The sequence below is a fragment of the Alternaria ethzedia genome (genome assembly GCF_023757985.1).
Source record: "Alternaria ethzedia strain BMP 0044 chromosome Unknown scaffold_11, whole genome shotgun sequence".
Lineage (NCBI taxonomy): Eukaryota > Fungi > Ascomycota > Dothideomycetes > Pleosporales > Pleosporaceae > Alternaria > Alternaria ethzedia.
Genome location: NW_026056204.1, coordinates 253463 through 272033, shown reverse-complemented (window position 1 = coordinate 272033; position 18571 = coordinate 253463). Strand labels below are relative to the sequence as shown.

Sequence of the window (18571 nt, the reverse complement as noted above, 5' to 3'; positions counted from 1 at the left end):
ATTCTTTCAAAATCGCCGTTGGCGACCTCATACAGAAGGATTCCAAACGAAGAAGGATTCCTACGGTCTCCGAAGAATTTGATCGGCATAACAAGCAAGGTGTCTCCCGCTCTAACACGCCGGTCTCCAGTCCTCCAATCGAAGTCCTCTAACAAGTAGTGAGTGACCTTGTTGAATTCCTCGCATGCAGGAGAGACTAGCTCTATACGAGGCTGAAGCCCGTTGTATTCAGGATGACAGACTTGCGTCAGCCGAGTCTTGTATGTATGACCCTCCAAAGTAATACTAGCATTCAGAACTTGCCCAACCTGAGCCGGCCCAATGCGGGTAAAGGAAAGGTCGACTAGTTTCACAGACCGCTCAATCTTTCCTTTAAACCAATGGACCTTGGTGTTTGAGGTTGGCCACGCCCACGTCGGAACATGTTCACCCAGACGTGCGACAGGAAAACCATCATCCAAGAAGCCTCCGCGCTGCCAGCTGATGTCGGTGAGCAGACTGCTTTTACAAATACCAGCAATATATGTATCGTCTGGTCGCAGCCGCATTTCTCGTTCGACTATAGCAGCGATCGCCGGTAACCGATCGTTTGCATAAGTAAGGTTCAGCCTGGTATACGAAGCCACAATTGTATGCCAGCGGCGGACCGGATCATCACCGACTTCGAGGTACGGCCAGATTTTAGAGTTCATGAAGGCTGGGTAGGTCTTATCGTAGGTTACGCCACTTTCTGCGGCGAATAATGTGGGGCATTGCCAGTACATCTAAAGAACGAGTCAGATATTTGTCATGAAAAGGTCGCACAGAATTACAGGCGTTCCGTGTTCCAATCTACGTGCGCATGCGCAACACGAATGATTTGGCCAACGTTCTGGTGACTGCAGACCACGAATCTTCATACGAAACTAGTACTAATGACTTACCTGGTTCTTAACGAAATGAATCATTCGTGATGATAACAGACGCTCTTGGTATACCCAAGCCCGGGTCAAGAGCGGAAAGTCTTTTGATGCACAGGAGTCGAGAGGAAATCCATTGGCTACCTCTCGAACGTAGAGACCACAGTCTCTCAATCTTTTGGCCTTGTATCGCTCTCGGTGTGGTGCGTACAAACCGGAGTTGCTGTCTCTAGCCCACGTAGCTGCGATGGTCAAATGAGCTTGCTCATAGATGTTTGCCATCGTTGCCGCTGCTTCTTTCCAGTCATCATTGTCATCCTGCATTATGCCTAAGTACACGAGATAAGTTACAAGATGCGTGATTATGAACAAGGGTAGCTTACAGCAAGCGTCGATCCAAACGAAGCGAATCCCAAGTCTCGCGCATAAGTGGATAGAATCTGCAAAAGTCTTCGGTAATTGATCGATAGCTATGCCATTTGTGAGAAGACTGAAAGATGTCTTATCCAGCCTGACTGTGGGTCCGGAAGAGCCCCAGCAATGACTGAGACAGGCATACATAGCCGATGTGTTTAAACGCTCGCGAAGATAAACGTGATTGCCATCTATCTCGAAAATTCTGTTCAGAAGCTGGCTGATTTTGTATCCAGCGCAAGCTCCGTGTTGCGTAATACAGGTCTCAATCCAATTGCTCAATGTCTGAACAGCTTGATCTGAAGATGTGTCTCCGGATGGTATCCTTCTGGTAAGGACAGGTAATTTCTTGTGAGTAAGATTGTGCGTAATTTGTAATTCTTGGCCTGCAATGAGATTAGAACGAATAGCTTTAGGTCTTTGCCTTTGTCACCCTAAATACATCAAACCTTCACGTGCGAGGTGTCAGGGTCATAGGTCTATCGTACCGTGATAGCTTGGCCAATTGGATATGCAGAACCATCCCAGCAATTGGATTGAGAGATAATGATCAAACACAACATACCTTCTACTTGGAATAACTCTATCTCGATACTCTTGCGTTTTGGCGGATGGGACTCTTTAGGGTCTTGGCTCGCACCTGTGGCTAGCCAATACCAAATTCTCATGCTCATTTCTGCGGATGGCACATAGACATACCGAATGCTATCGAGCGACAGCATTCCGCTACAATATGTAGTAAGGGCGTCTAGTACAATTTGACAGCTATGGCAAGCATCAGCTGCCCCAAGTCGAAGTTTTGAGATAGTGTTAACTGTCGGAGAAGTCAAATAACCTCGACGATAGATGTGCTTCGGAGTAAACAGGTAACTAGTACCACAGGGATCGTGGCCGTCTTCATCAATTTCGTTTCCGGAATCCGAAGAGTCCAAACTCGTCGTAGATGTCTCAACCGTGTCCATGGATCCGTTGTCCAGATCCTGGGTATTCATCGCAACAAGGGGTCAAGAGCCAAGGGCTGTACTGGATAGCAAAAGAGTGCGATAGAGTTCATAATGTGGTCCATCCCACCGCGCTCAGGAGGATAGCAGCCAGGAGGCCGCCAAGAGGCGGGGCAGCATGCATCTTCGCGGCACGGGCGATGATGCAGTCCTGTGGCACATGCTGGTCGCAGGTTCCGATGCCGGTGATCGCGTCGGGAGCGGTTGTTTGCATTCGCTGATTGAACAGTGGAGGTCTGGAGAGATTGACGGTGACGGTAGGATGTATGGGAAGGGGACGCGGTAGCTGTACGCGCTAAAACGCGCCAGCCAGCTGGGCATCATCCCGCCACTGAGGAAGGAGCGTTCGCAGTCTTCAACGATACCGCCATCACACATGGGCAAACAGTTTCTCGCACAGTATACTAATTCATTGATTCGTCTATCATAGACGCGTTACTTCATATATGTCATCCCCAATCATCTTTGCCAGCATTCCACCACGCTGGCCTTCATTCCATCCACCCCTTCCAAACAAACAATAAACATATCAGAACTCCACCGACGCCTTCGTGTGGCTCATGTCGAGCATATATAGGCGTAAAATAAGATAAAGAAATGCAAATGATATACGAGAATCAAAGTTTCTCCGGCACCCATACCCTACCACATGGTTTTGCATGTGCAGGAGCAGGTCATCCTTCCCTCAGTCCCGACTATAGTATTTCCTTCAGCTTCTCCTTCTGTGCGCTTGTCAAGCTCGTGGGGAACTTGATCTTTACGCCGACAATGAAGTCACCGCGATCTGAGGGTTTCTTGGACTTGGGCATGCCGAGGTTGGGGTATCGTTCTGTCCAGGTGGGACCTGTGGGACCGCCGCTGCCGACGCTGAGTTGTTTGCCGTCGATGGTTTGGACGGTTCGGCGCCAGCCGGTGAGGGCTTCTTTGAGGTCGATTTCGATCGTGTGTTTGACGTCGTCGCCTTCGCGGGTGAACATTGCGTGGGGTTTCTGTGGTGTCGTTAGTATCAATTTTTGCGTGAATCGGGAATGGAAAGACTTACCTCAGAGACGATGAAGTGCAGATCTTGTGTTCCACCCTCCACCTGGTCGCCGACGTCTGAGAACTTGATCTTGCTGCCAGCCTTCAGCCCCTTCTTGATGGGCACCTCCAGAATCCGGTCTTGCGTGCTTTGCTTGCCGGTACTCTGGTCGTATGTCTTGCGCTTGATCTTGAGCTTCTTTGTGGTGCCGTTGTACAGCTCCTCCAAGCTCACCGCAAGCGGCTTCTCCACGACTGTGACTTCAGGCTCTGGTGCTCGTCGTCCGCCGCGGAATCGGCCGCCTTTTCCACCTCCACCGCCGCCACCGCCCATACCACCACCCATTCCGCCAGGCATACCGCCCATGCCAAAGCCGCCAAAGTCAAAGTCATCACCGCCGGCGCCGCTGTTGCGCATGAACTCGCCAAAGATGTCGTCGGCGTTGGAAAAGTTGAAGCCGTTTCCGCCGCCGCCGCCCGTCGAGAAGTGGAACGAGCGTGTGCCGCCGGGCATGCCACCCGAAGATGCGAAGGGGAAGCCTCCACCGCCTCCTGCGCCCGCGAATGGGTTACCACCCGCACCTCCAGCATCTTCAGGGTGTGGTACGCCGCCGCGTAGTATGAATTCGAGACCGTATTGGTCGTACGTTTTGCGCTTCTCGGGGTCGGAGAGGATCTCGTAGGCTTGCGAGCATTCTAGACGTGCTGTTAGCATACTATATCCAGTCTATATGGGCTAGTGAGGCAATGAACATACCTTTGAACTTCTCCGCAGCTTGCGGGTTGTCCTTGTTCTTGTCGGGGTGCCACTTCAGCGCCGCCTTGCGGTATGCTTTCTTGATCTCATCTTGCGTCGCGGTTTCTGATATGCCTAGAACTCAGTCAGCAATAGTTCATGTATCTACCCGAGACCTCGACCACCCCGGGCCCTGGCATGCCGCGTCCTGGCAGGGCAAGGCGGTGGAGGGGCACATCCGAGGCAAACGTACCTAATGAATCGTAGAGCTTGGACTCCTTGACCATTTTGAAGTCCGGTGATTAGAAAAGAAGGGTATCTCGTGTATGCGCAAGTAGTGTTTGTAAGCTTCTTTGGGGGCAGCTTATGAGGTTGGGTCGCATTTATCACTCGAGCTCTGGATGTCTCTCCACTTGTCAAACGACGCTAGCGGTGACGTCGAGCCCTGACGCGGAGCGAACACAGGGAAGGTTCGAGAAGCTTCAACCACAATGCCATATCCCGACCATCACAAACTCTGATGCCGTGTACCATGCGCTTGGGATCGAAATTAGAAACCTGAATTCGTCGCACAGGGATCGTATCGAATCGACGTATCTAGCAATGAGCTGGCGCGCTCCACCTGACGACGCGCGCTTGCCGTTCCTCGTGGTCTTCCTTGACGCGCCCCGCTCTTGCAGTCTAAGAAGCTTCACTTCACCACGTGAAGCCTCGCAGCTGAAATGAAGTCGCTATGCGTTAAATTTGTAGGATTTACGGTTCCGGATATGCCGAACGCGTCATTGCGTTGCGAGCTTCCTGTCTCAACTGACAGCTTGAGGTGGTTTTCCAGTAGCTATTTCACGATGCAATGATCCAGCGCCAGCCCAAGCACGCCGCCGAAGTCCTTCGAATCCACTGGCTAGCGAGCAACTCCCTGAGCACGTTTCTAGTCTAAATGCAAGACATGTCATTATAGGTTTCGCGACACCAATGGACCAGGTACACTACCTTGACCTGTTGGCGTGCACATCGAGGTTAATGCCAAGTCTGAGACTGGTGTCAATGGCTCACACAAGTCATGAGTGCAGCCTACGAGAAACACAGCGCATCAATGACATCCACGTGAAAGATCAGGGATGTGAAATTTAAACAGTGAATTGAACATGTCTAGCGATACGCTATGTCGCACTTCAACACGCAATCGACCACCTTTGTCGCAGAAAGCTTCGACGCGCCATAAAACGCCAGCATGCCCATGATCCCCAACGCCATTTTTCCGGTATGCTACATTAAAGAAGCTGGTATCCAAGGATAGAGTAGTAGTAACTATGACATGTACACGGTTCTGGTGTACAGCGCTTGTACAGGCAACAGCGATGCGCGCTGTCGCTTTTTGGTTCGGACGTCCATCGTTCATAGCTGATCGTTTAGTCGGAGTCGCTGTCAGAATCACCCTTGCTCTTCTTCTTGTCCTTCTTGGCGGCCTTTTCGGCCTTCTTCGCAGCCTTCTCTTCCTTCTTCTTGCGCTTGCGCTCGGCCTTGTCCTCATCGGCCTCATCATCACCGTCACCGCGGCTCTTGCGCTTCTTGCTCTTCTTGTCGGTCTCAGCTTCCGCCTCGGCCTCCTCAGTAGAAGTAAGACCCGTAGCTGGGATCGCAGGAGCGGCGAGAACCTCAGAGGTCGAAGTTGTCTGGGCAAGAGGAGCAGAGGCGCCGTCGACATCGTTCCTGTTAAAGTCCTTGTACTCAGCGTTCCACTTGGAAGGAGTCTTGTCGTTGGGGCGACCGAATTTCTGAGCATGTCAGTATAGCACTCGCAAATCTGAAGTTGATCACCTACGTCAAGAGTGCCAGCCTCCTTCATCTTCTTCTTCTCGGTGGCGACTGGGCCCATGCCCCACCTCCTGGGGTAAAGGTCGCGCTCCATGATGACACGCTTGATCTTCGCAACAACACCGTGGTCGCACGATGACATCTCGACAGCCGACATTTGCGCGTAAGCGAGCGCGATAGCCTCACCCTTGGTGGTCATGAGGACGATCTCCTCGTGGATCTCAATGCCCTTCTCGAATCGCAGGAGACCAGGAAGCATGAGCTTGGCACCGTAGCAGATGGCGTTGACAGAGCTGTCCTTGACCACGATTCGCTTGTAGCTCATCAACAGACTCTCCAAAGGTGCGATGACCTTGCGCAAGTAAGCCTCGTCGCGGTTGTTGTCGTGTAGCCATTGGGCATCGAGAACGTCGTGCAGAGTGACCAAGTCCTTGGTCTCGTCCATGGCTCCACTCCTGACACGGCGGAGCTCCTGCATGTGGGCGCCAACACCGAGCAAAAGACCAAGATGCACGCAAAGAGTACGGATGTAGGTTCCAGCCTCGCAGCTGACCCAGAAGACACCGAGCTGCCTCTCGTTGTCAAACTCGTATAGCTTGCTCTCGTGGATGGTTCGGATACGGAGTTGACGCTTGACGGCGGAAATGAGCGGGGGACGCTGGAAGAGAGCTCCGGTGAGCGTCTCAAGGGCACGCGCAAATTGCGCCTCGCCTCCAGGGAGCTTGTCGTGCATGCGAATGACGCAGACATACTCCTTTCCGGCTCCCTGCTGGGACTTGACGAGACGGGTAGCGCGATCAATGCAGACGATGAGGCAACCAGTGACCTTGGGGTCGAGGGTACCACTGTGACCAGTCTTCTCGACTCTTTGGCACGCGTTAGCTGAAGGCGCTTGGAAAGAAAAGTCACGAGTGCTTCCTACCTCAGCATGCGCTTGATCCATGACACGACTTCGTGAGAGGATGGGTTGGAAGGCTTGTCGAGGTTGATGACACCGGAGCTAATGTAAGACTTGAGGTCTCGCGACAGCGGTGTGCATCCATTTGGGATGGGAGTGTAGTGCGATGTGCGAACGAGCACTGTACGCGCATTAGCAAAGCATTCTGGAGCTATGGGGAAGCTGCAGCATACGGTCGCTGTAGTTTTTGAGCAGGAGCGGCCAGTCGCTCGTGTCGATGGCAGGCGCAGCCGCCGCTGGCTTGATCACATACGCGTCGGGGTCGGTCTGCACGAGAGCCATGGCGATTATTGTGTCGAGGGTTGGTGTTGCAATTGGCGATGCGATGTTCTCGAACTTTTTCACAGCAGACAGTATTTTCGCGCCGCTCAAGCTATTGGACGCTATTGGGCGCTAAAGAACGCTCGGACCATCACACCGGATCTTTGTCGGACCGTTGTCTAACACGCATCAGATGTTCACTAGACAACTATATTCAGGAGCGGTTCCGTTATGGCGAACTACCAACAAGTCAGATGTACAACACGCTGCGATATTGTTATAGATTTCTTGAACATCATGTGTGTATTATACGCCGCCTGCAACTACAATGCGCTCTTTCTGCGCAGTAATCTACTTCCAACTCTGATCATTCTAGTTCACTACCTGTCCATGCTCATTGCTGTGCAAAGTGGTAATATCTCCACTGCGGACGCCCTGTCTCTCGTTCAAGATCTCGTCATCTCCTGTACTGCGCAGCGTGGTGCCGTCCATCTTGCCATCGACACCGCGCCTAACACCAGGCTCGACCAGACTGCCCGCTCCACTAGGTACATTTGGCCAGAACTCCTCTTCAGCGTCTAACAGGGCCCTCCAAATCGGATCAATCCTGCTCTTGACCTCTGCCCATCTTGCATCATCTCGGTCAACAGCGTCGCTTACACCCTCGTTGACAATGCGCTCAAGCTGCTCAACGAACATGAGGAAGTCGCGATTTGACCAGTTGGGAATAAACTCTCTGCGCATCGCACCGCCGTCTTGGTCGCTGTCGTAGTTCCGAGGAGAAGACTGGGCATCTTGTCGGCGGGCCCAGGACCAGGCCTCGTAGTATACCTTCTCGGTCGACCATAGTAGAATGGCGCCTTCGAGCCATGGCATGAATGTGTTTGGCTGTTGGGAAGCAACACTAGCGAACAGTGCTTCATAGCGACGGAGACCTTCGGATTTGACGTTCTCCTGAAGTGGTGAAGGGGGAAGATCAATCTTGTAGATCTCAGCAACTTCTTGGAAGAACCGCAGCTCCCTCTCTCCATTCTTGATAGCGGATTCTAACCACGCAATGAATCGCGTGGGAATGTCTGGCTCCTCACCAGGTGCAGTCGTTGACTTGTGCGTACTGCGGACGAGGTTGAGGGTGTGGTTGATAGTAGCAAGATAACCTTGAAGGTACTGCCTGTCGTTTGCGAGCCATTGTGCGATCAGAGGCTTTGGTAGGGTACCCTTTGCGGCACGCTCGAGGAAGGGGTGTCTTGTAACGCGGAGCAATTGTTCGTGGTTGATGGCGAGGAGATGAGTTGTGACTGCCCAAGGGACATTGGTGGGGTCGATGTCGCTCTTGCTGGCCCAGGTTCCGGGGTGGTGGTGAGGCATGGTAAGTATCGTTCGCGTAGGATCTGTGTTATCTGTATTGAACGGTGTATGTATTCGATGAGGTACATCCTGCGGAGCTGGCGGGGTAGCGAGCTACTTATATGCTACATGAAAGATGCTTGCCAAGCGACACGATGGCTCCGAGGATCACAATTACGTGTTGAGGCTGAGGGTACAAGGACGTGTGGCGTTGCCAAGTAGGATTGATGGTGTTGAATGTGCGCATGACGTCGGACAAGGACCATCGGAGTTTGCGACGCTCTGAGTGGTGCAGGCGTACGGCAAACCGGAATCTAGAATCCCAACTCGGAACTTGGCAGTTGAATTCGCAGCGGAATTCTTGGCATCGAACAATTTGATACTTGTCCAAGCTATACTCTGTGGCTGAAGCAAGGCGGACTGCTTGGCGAATGACGATGCCGCCACTTTTGAGCTGCTGCTGGTGTGATAGTTTGAGGGTGCCGGACACAGCTCGGGCAGTGAGATTAGTATACAAGGTCACGCGACCGAGATTTTAAGTTAAGGAACATGGTGTTTGCCGGTTGAATTGAACTTGTCCCGGCATATTGCCAGTCGTTCGATGGTCACATTGCTTGGTCGAACGCGGATGCTCGGTGGCTGTGGTTCGTAAGACGAGCGGACGTGGTGAAGAGGAAGAAAAGTCACGATTCAATGTAAGATAGGAGGGCATTGGTAAGAACAACGGATTTTGACGATGGTTTTGTAGCTATTGGTGAGATGCAGACATGAAGGATGGTAATGAGTGAAGGTGCCCCGAAACCTCGGTCGCCCGTGCTAGCGCGGCGCGTCATACTGCAGCCTCCACCTCGAACTTTCTTGCGACCGACCGTCGACGCCAACCCTAGCCAAACCAGCGGGCTATCCACACAGCACGATCATGGAATTCTCTGCAGACGACGAGCAGGCTCTCAAGCAATACCTGCCCAGCGAATTTGGAAAGAAGGATGGCTCCGTGAACGTCGAGGCGCAAATCGAGCGCGCGCGTAGGCCAGTGGTCGATGAGAGCAAGCAGGCAAAGAAGGAGAAAGGGTCGGACGACGAACAGGATTCGGACGATGATAGCGATATGAGCGATGAAGAGGACGAATACCCAGTTTCTCACGAACTGGTCATCAAGACGCACGATCGCGCGGTCACGACGATTGCGCTCGATGCATCCGGTACGCGGCTGGTGACTGGAGGGAACGACTGCACGCTCAAGCTGCACGACCTTAGCGCACTTACCCCGAGTACTATCCGCGCTTTCAAGACGGTCGATCCTTTCACCACCAAACCCTCGCAAACCGCCGAGTCGCATTCCATACACCAGGTTGTGTTTGGCCCACACTCTGGAGGCCAATTCCTGTGCATTACTGCAACATCACAGGCGAGGCTGTTCAGCAGGGATGGAGAGCTTATATCAGAGTTTGTCAAGGGCGACATGTACCTGAGGGACAAGCACAACACAAAAGGACATACGGCAGAAATCACAAGCGGCGCATGGCACCCCACGAATCGCGACCGCTTCGCTACAGCAGGGACAGACAGTACAGTGCGGATATGGGACGTGAATAAAAGGATGAAGCAGGAGGAGGTCATCGTACACAAGTCAAGAGCTGCTGGTAGCGCGGGCATGACAAGGATGACGGCCATTGCATGGGGCGCCGCAGCCGAGGGAGGGAGCAGTATGCTGGTGTCAGCAGCACTCGACGGAAGTCTCGTCATGTGGGGTGGTGAAGGACCGTACCACAGGCCGACAGCAGAGATCAAAGAAGCGCACGCGAAAGATACTTGGACGAGCGGACTGGATATCAGTGCAGATGGCAGGCTGGTGATCACAAGAGGAGGGGACGACACCATCAAGTTGTGGGATACGAGGAAGTTCAAGACACCTCTGAACACCACATCACATCCGTCAACGTCTTCACAATATCCGACATCGAACATCAAGTTTGCGCCCAACTCGCAGAGCATAGTCACAGGATCAGAGACCGGGCATCTCCACATCCTCAACCCAGCAACACTTCGCCCGGAGCTGGTCACACCAGTCACGCCAGGCTCTCCTCTGATAACGGTCAACTGGCATCCCAGGCTCAACCAAATTCTCACAGGTTCAGCCAACGGTCAAACAACGATCCTGTTTAACCCCAAGCTGTCCAAAGCCGGCGCTCTTACAATCCTTAGCAAGGCGCCCAAGAAGCGACACCTCGATGACGACCCATCCCTCACCGTAGACATGGACCCGCTGGGTATGGCTGGTGAAGCACACGATCCTTCTGGCAATGCAGCCTCGTTTTCCGCACGCCATCCCACCATCGGTCTCACAGCCTCGGGTAAGAGCCGCGACCCACGGAGACCGCATATCCCAGCTACAACACCTTTTGCTAAGTCAACGCCCGACCAAAAGTATGTCATGGAGCAGATTGAAGGCAGTGATATGAGGGACGAGGATCCTAGAGAGGCGCTGCTCAAGTATGCGTTGAAAGAGGGAGAGAAGGCTGTCTTTACCGGCGCGTGGGAGAAAACCCAGCCAGTTGGAATCTACAAGGACTACGACAGTGAGGAGGATGAGAGGGAGAAGAAGAAGGCAAAACGGTAGCCGAGCCGGGGCTGCATACCGACTTGGGATCCCTACAAGGGATGTTTGTATCATAGCGAAATATACCCAATAGCACAGAGACTATGGATTAGTCAAGCTATCAATCAATCCATACAATGATCACGGGTAAAGCTCCTAAGACACGAGATCCGGATGAAGACTTGGGCACCATGGGCGCACGTGTTAGTGCCCCTTATCATCCGACCTTGGTACCTTCGAAGCTACCCAGGCAGGGCTACACTAGCGTAGCCGCGTCGCGCCCCATAAGCAAACGCAAACAACCCCACTCGCCTCGCATCACGACAACCTCCAGCCCACAACCGCCAATTCGACCGCCACTCCCTCTGCAACCCACCAATTCCGCGCCAAAACCACCGCGACGATGTTCTCCACCACCTTCCGCGCTGCGGCCCGCGCACCCACCTCGACCTTCGCACGCAGCTTCTCGTCCACCCGCCCCTCGCAGGTCGCGCGCATGACCGTCATCGGCCGTCTCGGTGTTGCGCCAGAAGAAGTCACTGTCTCTGGCGACAGGACACTTGTGCGCTACGTAGTAGGAACGAGCTACGGCAAGGGCGAGGACAAGAAGACCAGCTGGTTCCGGATTGCGAGTTTCGTGCAGGGCGCGCAGAAGGATTTCCTGATGAACGTGCCCAAGGGATCGATGCTCTATGTGGATGCGGATGCGCGCATGGAGACGTACCTTGACAGCGAGGGCAACAAGAAGAGCAATTTGAGCTTGGTTGCACGTACGTTTTCGGATGCGGGTGGATGAGAGAGGTCATGCTAATTTGTCTGCAGGCAACTTTGATGTCTTGTCTCGTGCTCGTACTGAGGACACGGAGAATAACGACGAGGGCCTTGTTCAGGAAGCTTCTGGTTAGATGGGCAGTTTTGCTTGCTCATCCATCTTGCTTCGAACATAATGTCCCGTGGCGGCAGATTCTACAACAGTTCGAGTGGCAAGTGTTGGTCGCGGGGTAGGGAAGTTTCGATGAGACACGTCTTTGCGCGGCGCTGTAGGACCTTCTTATGGAGTTTCTCTTTACGATATTCAAATGTACGACTATGGGCTCACAATTCACTTTGTAAGATCTCTACTCTGGGAGTGGCGTGGCTTGGAATTTTACGGAATGATACCTTTTTCTTCATGACACATGAACATACAGTTACTAACAACGCAATTACGGGAGAAATTCTAGCAGCAAAGAGGCAAACTACGCACTCATGAGTTGAGCAGCTTGGTATACCGTATACCTATTGCATCTCGTCAGACTACCCACTTACGCACGGACGTGATGCGGCGAACGAAGACCTCCGAGTTGGCCCATCCCAACTTTTTGTGTCGCAACATCCGGACTCCAACACAGCACTTCACATAATGCACAGAGTCGTGCCGTTACCAGCGCGTCAGCTCTGGGGCCACGCACCCCGAGTACGGTCGGTCAATCGCTTCAGTCGTCGCCCACGCACATTCGCGACGGTGTCTGGCGCAGACCGGTACGCCACTCTACTATCACACCCCACCAATTAACCAAAACTGACACTTATGTAGGCCATACGATGTAATAGTCATTGGCGGCGGCCACGCAGGCTGCGAAGCCTCCGCAGCAGCAGCCCGCTCCGGCGCCCGAACGGCCCTCATAACGCCCTCAGTCCACAACCTCGGTGTCTGTTCGTGTAACCCTTCCTTCGGCGGTATCGGAAAAGGCACTATGCTTCGCGAAATCGATGCGCTGGATGGTGTCGTGGGTCGCATTGTGGATAAGGCGGGTGTGCAGTTCAGGGTGCTGAACAGGAAAAAGGGACCTGCTGTGTGGGGACCCAGAGCGCAGATCGATAGGGCGCTGTATAAGAGATATATGAAGGATGAGATGCTGGCATACAAGGGGTTGAGCGTTGTGGAAGGTAGCGTGGCGGACATCATCGTGGACAGGACACAAGAGGAGGGATCCAAGGGCCAATATGGAAAGATTACTGGTGTAAGGTTGGAGAGCGGGGAGATAATACCCACAGGGAATGTGGTCATCACGACTGGCACGTTTCTTGGTGGAGAAATACATATCGGTCTTGAGTCGTTCCCATCCGGGCGCATGGGTGAAGCGGCGACCTTTGGACTGAGCAAAAGTTTGAAGGATGCCGGATTCACAATGGGAAGGTTGAAGACAGGGACACCGCCACGATTGGACGGAAAGACGATCGACTACAAAGTTTTGGAAGCGCAGGAGGGCGATAACCCGCCCATGCCTTTCAGCTATCTGAACGAGCGCGTTCAGGTCGAGGACCAATTACTTAATCACGAGACACGAACGAACGAAGCGACGCACGACGTAATACGAAACAACCTCGACAAGTCGATACACATCCGCGAAACCGTAAAAGGGCCGCGGTATTGCCCATCACTAGAATCGAAAGTGATACGGTTCGCAGACAAGACATCACACATCGTCTGGCTGGAGCCGGAAGGTTTCGATAGCGACATAATATACCCGAACGGAATCTCCTGTACAGTTCCCGCAGACGTACAAGATACCATGCTCAAGACTATCAAGGGGCTTGAGAACGTGAAGATGCTGCAACCTGGCTACGGTGTGGAATACGATTACGTCGACCCACGGCATCTCCGTTCTACGCTCGAGACGAAGAACATCTCGGGTCTCTTCCTAGCTGGCCAGATCAACGGAACAACTGGTTACGAAGAAGCCGCCGGTCAGGGTGTAATTGCTGGCATCAACGCTGGCTTGAAGAGTCTAGGGAAAGAAGCCATGGTTTTGACGAGAGCGGATGGATACATCGGCATCATGATCGACGACCTCATCACGAAGGGTGTCTCAGAACCCTACCGCATGTTTACCTCTCGCTCCGAATACCGGATGTCTGCGCGCGCCGACAACGCCGACATACGTCTGACAGCCATGGGCCGAGCCGCCGGCGTAGTTAGCGACCTAAGATGGAAAGCTTTCGAAGACGAAGCCGAACAGATGGCCGCTCTAGCCCAAATCCTCCAATCCAAAACCATGGGCTGGACAGACTGGAACAAAGAAGGTTTCCCCGTACGAAATGACAGCACAAAACGTTCCGCATACGACCTCCTCCGCCTCCCCAACACCACTCCATCCAGCCTCACCACCCTCCTCCCCGACATAAAAGGCTTCTCACGCCGCATCCAAGACCGCGTCCACATCGAAGCCACCTACGCCCCCTACGTCGCTTCCCAAACCGCCACACAAGCCCGGTGGCTGAAAGACGAGAACCTCAAGTTACCAGTTGACCTTGACTACGAATCCATCTTTGGGCTTAGCTTCGAGGAGAAGAGGGCGTTGGAGGTAGCAAGGCCGGAGAGCGTGGGCATGGCGAGACGCGTTGAGGGTGTTACCCCGACGGGCGCATTGAGGTTGTTGCAGTTTGTGAGGGGCGTGGGCAAGGAAGAGAGGCAGGCGAGGATGAAGGAGGAGATTGAGGCGAGGAAGGAGAAGTATAGGGGTGTGGCGCAGGGGGTGAGTGTTGAGGGGTGGTAAGGTGCGTCAGTTTGGTGAGGTGAAGGGCGTGTAACATATGGCATTGGGCGGCGTTAGAAATCCTCAGATGCGACAATCAAGTCCGTACATTGCTTGTGACAGTTAAAGGACGACATTCAAGGTCGAACTTGCGGCCAACAGACGTCGAGGTCGCTGCTGCCCTCCAGGACGGTGCCCCGCTGTCAGATGACGTCGGCTCGCGGACGCGACTGCCAATCCAGACATCACATGATGCCTACCGTGCCACTCAGTCCCAACGACAGCGTTTCAAAATGGGGTTTCTTCCTGCTTCGCTGCAACCGCCTCATTCCACAATCTGGATTTTCCGTCTTCCTCTTCGACAACGAGATCGTCGATTTCTGCAGAGTACGCATCGGAGTGGGTTACGCTTACATATCGATTGGCATCATCATTGGATGCGAAGATGGAGAAGGAACGAAACGGTACGTCATTCTTATCTCAGTTGTTGGGCATGTGCATTCTTCTGTCACAATCTTCGTCGCGGTGGGGGGCTGGATTGTGGTTGCGCACCGAGAGGTGCTACGCCGCTGTCAGCTTGGGTTACTGTGCCGCTGGTGTTGAGCCCAGTCTGCGCTTTACTTGGACCCTATTATGCATGCGCTCAGAACGACTCCATCCCACCGGGCTACGCCGCCATTAGTTTGGGTGACTGCGCCTTTGGGATTCACTTGAGTCTGCACCTTACTTGGATCGGATTATGCAGTCGTTCCTGTATCCAGGACAAAACCGCCCCGGCATGCTACGCCTCCATCACCTTGGGTGACTGTGCCTTCGGGTTCGAGTCGAGGTTATTCCTTGACGCGGGTCAGATTACGCAGTCTTGTTTCTGTGCCAAAGAGGGGGCGGTCTCATTTTGAGTGCCTCCGAAGACGCGCGCGGATCAGTATACGTATTGTAAAGACGTTGGGTATAAGGGGATGCATTCAGAAGCCAGTTTGGATCCCAACATCTTCAAGGCTGTCTCGTTCTTCATCCTATTGCTTAGCTGATTCACAGTCATCTCGTACCGCTTTCCAAACTCCTTATTACAGCCATGAGACTCAACTTAGCAGTGCTTCTCTTCGTTCGGCTGGCGTCGTCGATGTTGTCTGCTAACCTCAACGCCGCAGAATCCCTGGAGCAAGTCAACAGCGAAGGAGCACCACAGAAGGATGTAAGCCCGCCAGTCGATCAACACACTGCCACCTTCGAGCCTAGAGACGTGGCGCTCGGATCTACCACCGTTGAAGTGCAGCAGGATGTTTCGTCTGAAACCCGAATCTACACAGTCTGGGCAAGCGATGTCCACAATGAAGCCCAGGTCAACGAAACGCGCACTTGGCTCAAGGGCCTTGTCAAAGACAAAGACAAGATGCGTGATGAGCTAGGATGGAACTGGGACACTGTCGAAGACCTTCCTGCAGATGAGGTAAGCCATGGATGTACGAAAGGCATGGGAGATTTACTGACTTCTTATCTTTTCCCTCTGTAGTTTGACAAGCTGTACGACGAAGGTAGGCTTGACGAGGAGCTCGATAATTTCGAAGTGGTCCGCGCATGGTCAGGTGTGATTTTGGACCAGGCTGGATACGAGAAGGTCGCAGCCAAAACGGAATGGTAAGTTATGGCTGTACAAAGTGCATGGGAGACATATGCTAACTTTGTACCTTTACCCCTGCAGGATAGAGGCAATTGCAGCTAACCTACACACTTCGGACATGAACGCACGTGCACTCCCGACAAAGACATATACCGTCTACGCAGCCGACATCAGGAACGAGGCCCAAGTCAACGAAACTCGGGTTTGGCTTGAAGGTTTGACCAAGGACAAGTCTAAGATGCGCGAGGAGAAGAGGTTTCCCTGGGATGAGCCCGAAGACATACCAGAAGACGAACTCGACAGATTGTACGACGAGGGCAGGCTCGACGCCGAGCTTGACAATTACGAAGTAGTTCACGCGTGGGGAGGCGTTATACTAGACCAGTCAGGGTACGACGAGGTGGTGGCCAAGAAGGAATGGGTGGAGCATGTCGAGGATCCGAGTCAATACCACGAAGTGAAGATGATTGCTGTCCCCAGAATGAGTATCAAGACCACGGGAACTCTGGAAGCTCGGAAATTCGAATGGGGAGATTGGCAGAAGCAGGAGGGTGCAGCGCGGGACTTGGTCCAAGCCAGCTGTTACGAGTAAGTAAAGGTCTGAATGCTGGATCTTGACTGAGCTAACATGTCAACCCAAGGGGAAGCAATTTGGACGACTTGTAAGGACCTACTACGGTACTTGAAGCCCTAAAAGGCCGGAACTAACCTGTTACAAACAGCAAGGACTACGTTTACGAGAAGAGAGCTGGAGAGGGAGTACATGTGTATGTTTTGGATGATGGAGTACAGGTAGATGTCAAAAAGGTAATGACTTACCTCACATACGTTGGTGACATCGCTCTAACCCGACTCCAGGAAACCGGCGAAAAAGTGTTTCCAGGATTCGACAACGAGCAGGACAATAGCGGTATCGTAGAAACAAGAGCTTTCACCAACCAAAATGCTGCGCACAACATTCGATACGACCATTCTCCCAAAGGCCACGGAACGAAAGTAGCGTCCAAAATCGTTGGGCAGTGGGGAACCGCAAAGGGAGCGACACTGGTGCCCGTGCAGGTCAAACCGGGCGGAGACGACATTGACAACGGGTTCGAAAGGATTTTTGCAGATGTAAGCAGGCGGCGCAGGAAAATACCAGGGTTCCAAGCTGTAAGTACGACTAACAACCGACGCCATCGACGCATGTTTACTGTTCTGGACTAAGCTTATTGGGTATACTAACGTCGCGTGACTTTCAGGTTGTCGTTATGTGCAGCGGCACGGAACGCGGCGTCGCAGACAATGGTCAAAAGGGCTACACACGAGAAGAAGCAGAGAACGATTACAGAGCAAAGCGACAGATTCTCTGGATAAAGCAGTTATTCAGTTACGGGGTCCCCGTGGTGCTCGCTTCTGGTAATGAAGCCGAAACTGAAGGCCGAAAAGTCATCGACCAATTCCCCCAGGTCTTGGAGACAGATGACTTACCCATTATCAACGTCGGGGCTGCCACGCTTGCAGGCAAAGCTGCACCTTTCTCGCAAGGCCTGGGTACCCAGCAAGATCCAGAGAAGCGCACGCAGCTGACCATCTACGGTGTTGGAGTGGATGTCGACGTCCACGATCAATATGACGGTGCAGCAACGCAGGATTCGGGTACGTCGTTCGCTGCACCGGCGGTGGCAGGCATTATTGCTACACACATGAACTACGAATCCTGGGACCAGAGCAAGCAAGGACCCGACCGAGTGAAAGAAATCAAGAGATGGATAACCACGCCTGAGTCGAGCTGGGAGCGTGCCAAAGATCCCGACAAGCAAGTCAACATGGTAAGAACGACGGCAACACAATCCGAAGTTAGTAAGGAAGCTGACAATCCAATCAGATCTGGAACGGCGCCGACAAAGCAGCCCACGACAGCGTCTCCAACAACCAGTCGCCCAGCCCACCCCCTCAAGCACCAAAGCGCACCTTCACCGTCGGCCTCGAACAAACCACGACCCCAGAATGCTCCAGCGTCATCTCTAACCCCGACTTCCCCCCACATGAGAGCTGCAAATTCAAATACCAGAACCGATACTTCTTCTACCGCCGCGACGACAATAACCAAGAACCCGACAGCCTGTGCACCTCTCTGCTCAACGACTTCCACCAAGACGACCAAGGCGCGACGACTGATGAGAATCTATTCGAGCATCCGACGTGGCCGGCGGGAGAGTGGACGCTGAATCTCTTCGGCGGGGAATATGTCTATAGGAATGATGGGCAGAGTCCGGGAGCGCTGTTCAAGGGCGAGCAGCAAATTAGTTGCGCCGGTGATCTGGAAAACCATGGTAAGTTTGAGAGTCTGGAATGGGAAGTGGTGACTGTGCGCTTTGATATTATGCTGACATAATATCA

At 53.1% G+C, this 18571-nt stretch overlaps 7 protein-coding genes across 7 annotated transcripts; 4 read left to right on the top strand and 3 right to left on the bottom strand.

The window, feature by feature from the left end:
- Positions 1-3009: 3009 nt before the first annotated feature.
- On the bottom strand, positions 3010-4357 carry J4E87_005337 (uncharacterized protein; the record flags this gene model as incomplete). The annotated part of the gene is made up of 4 exons (XM_049376950.1): positions 3010-3303; positions 3357-4030; positions 4092-4205; positions 4324-4357. The coding sequence occupies 4 exons, from the start codon at positions 4355-4357 to the stop codon at positions 3010-3012; spliced, it is 1116 nt and encodes a 371-aa protein (XP_049233175.1).
- A 1122-nt stretch (positions 4358-5479) lies between these two features.
- CBF5 (centromere/microtubule-binding protein cbf5) lies at positions 5480-7125 on the bottom strand (the record flags this gene model as incomplete). The annotated part of the gene is made up of 4 exons (XM_049376949.1): positions 5480-5845; positions 5893-6751; positions 6808-6964; positions 7017-7125. The coding sequence occupies 4 exons, from the start codon at positions 7123-7125 to the stop codon at positions 5480-5482; spliced, it is 1491 nt and encodes a 496-aa protein (XP_049233174.1).
- Positions 7126-7476: 351 nt separating this feature from the next.
- J4E87_005335 (uncharacterized protein) lies at positions 7477-8472 on the bottom strand (the record flags this gene model as incomplete). Its single annotated transcript, XM_049376948.1, has 1 exon — positions 7477-8472. One exon carries the CDS (start codon positions 8470-8472, stop codon positions 7477-7479), a length of 996 nt encoding a protein of 331 aa, XP_049233173.1.
- Positions 8473-9370: 898 nt separating this feature from the next.
- J4E87_005334 (uncharacterized protein) lies at positions 9371-11071 on the top strand (the record flags this gene model as incomplete). The annotated part of the gene is made up of 1 exon (XM_049376947.1): positions 9371-11071. One exon carries the CDS (start codon positions 9371-9373, stop codon positions 11069-11071), a length of 1701 nt encoding a protein of 566 aa, XP_049233172.1.
- Positions 11072-11453: 382 nt separating this feature from the next.
- J4E87_005333 (uncharacterized protein) lies at positions 11454-11955 on the top strand (the record flags this gene model as incomplete). The annotated part of the gene is made up of 2 exons (XM_049376946.1): positions 11454-11820; positions 11873-11955. The coding sequence occupies 2 exons, from the start codon at positions 11454-11456 to the stop codon at positions 11953-11955; spliced, it is 450 nt and encodes a 149-aa protein (XP_049233171.1).
- A 497-nt stretch (positions 11956-12452) lies between these two features.
- J4E87_005332 (uncharacterized protein) lies at positions 12453-14589 on the top strand (the record flags this gene model as incomplete). The annotated part of the gene is made up of 2 exons (XM_049376945.1): positions 12453-12571; positions 12627-14589. 2 exons carry the CDS (start codon positions 12453-12455, stop codon positions 14587-14589), a joined length of 2082 nt encoding a protein of 693 aa, XP_049233170.1.
- Positions 14590-15643: 1054 nt separating this feature from the next.
- J4E87_005331 (uncharacterized protein) lies at positions 15644-18566 on the top strand (the record flags this gene model as incomplete). The annotated part of the gene is made up of 7 exons (XM_049376944.1): positions 15644-16018; positions 16082-16206; positions 16271-16777; positions 16912-16975; positions 17048-17302; positions 17431-18000; positions 18057-18566. The coding sequence occupies 7 exons, from the start codon at positions 15644-15646 to the stop codon at positions 18564-18566; spliced, it is 2406 nt and encodes an 801-aa protein (XP_049233169.1).
- Between the last annotated feature and the right edge of the window lie 5 nt (positions 18567-18571).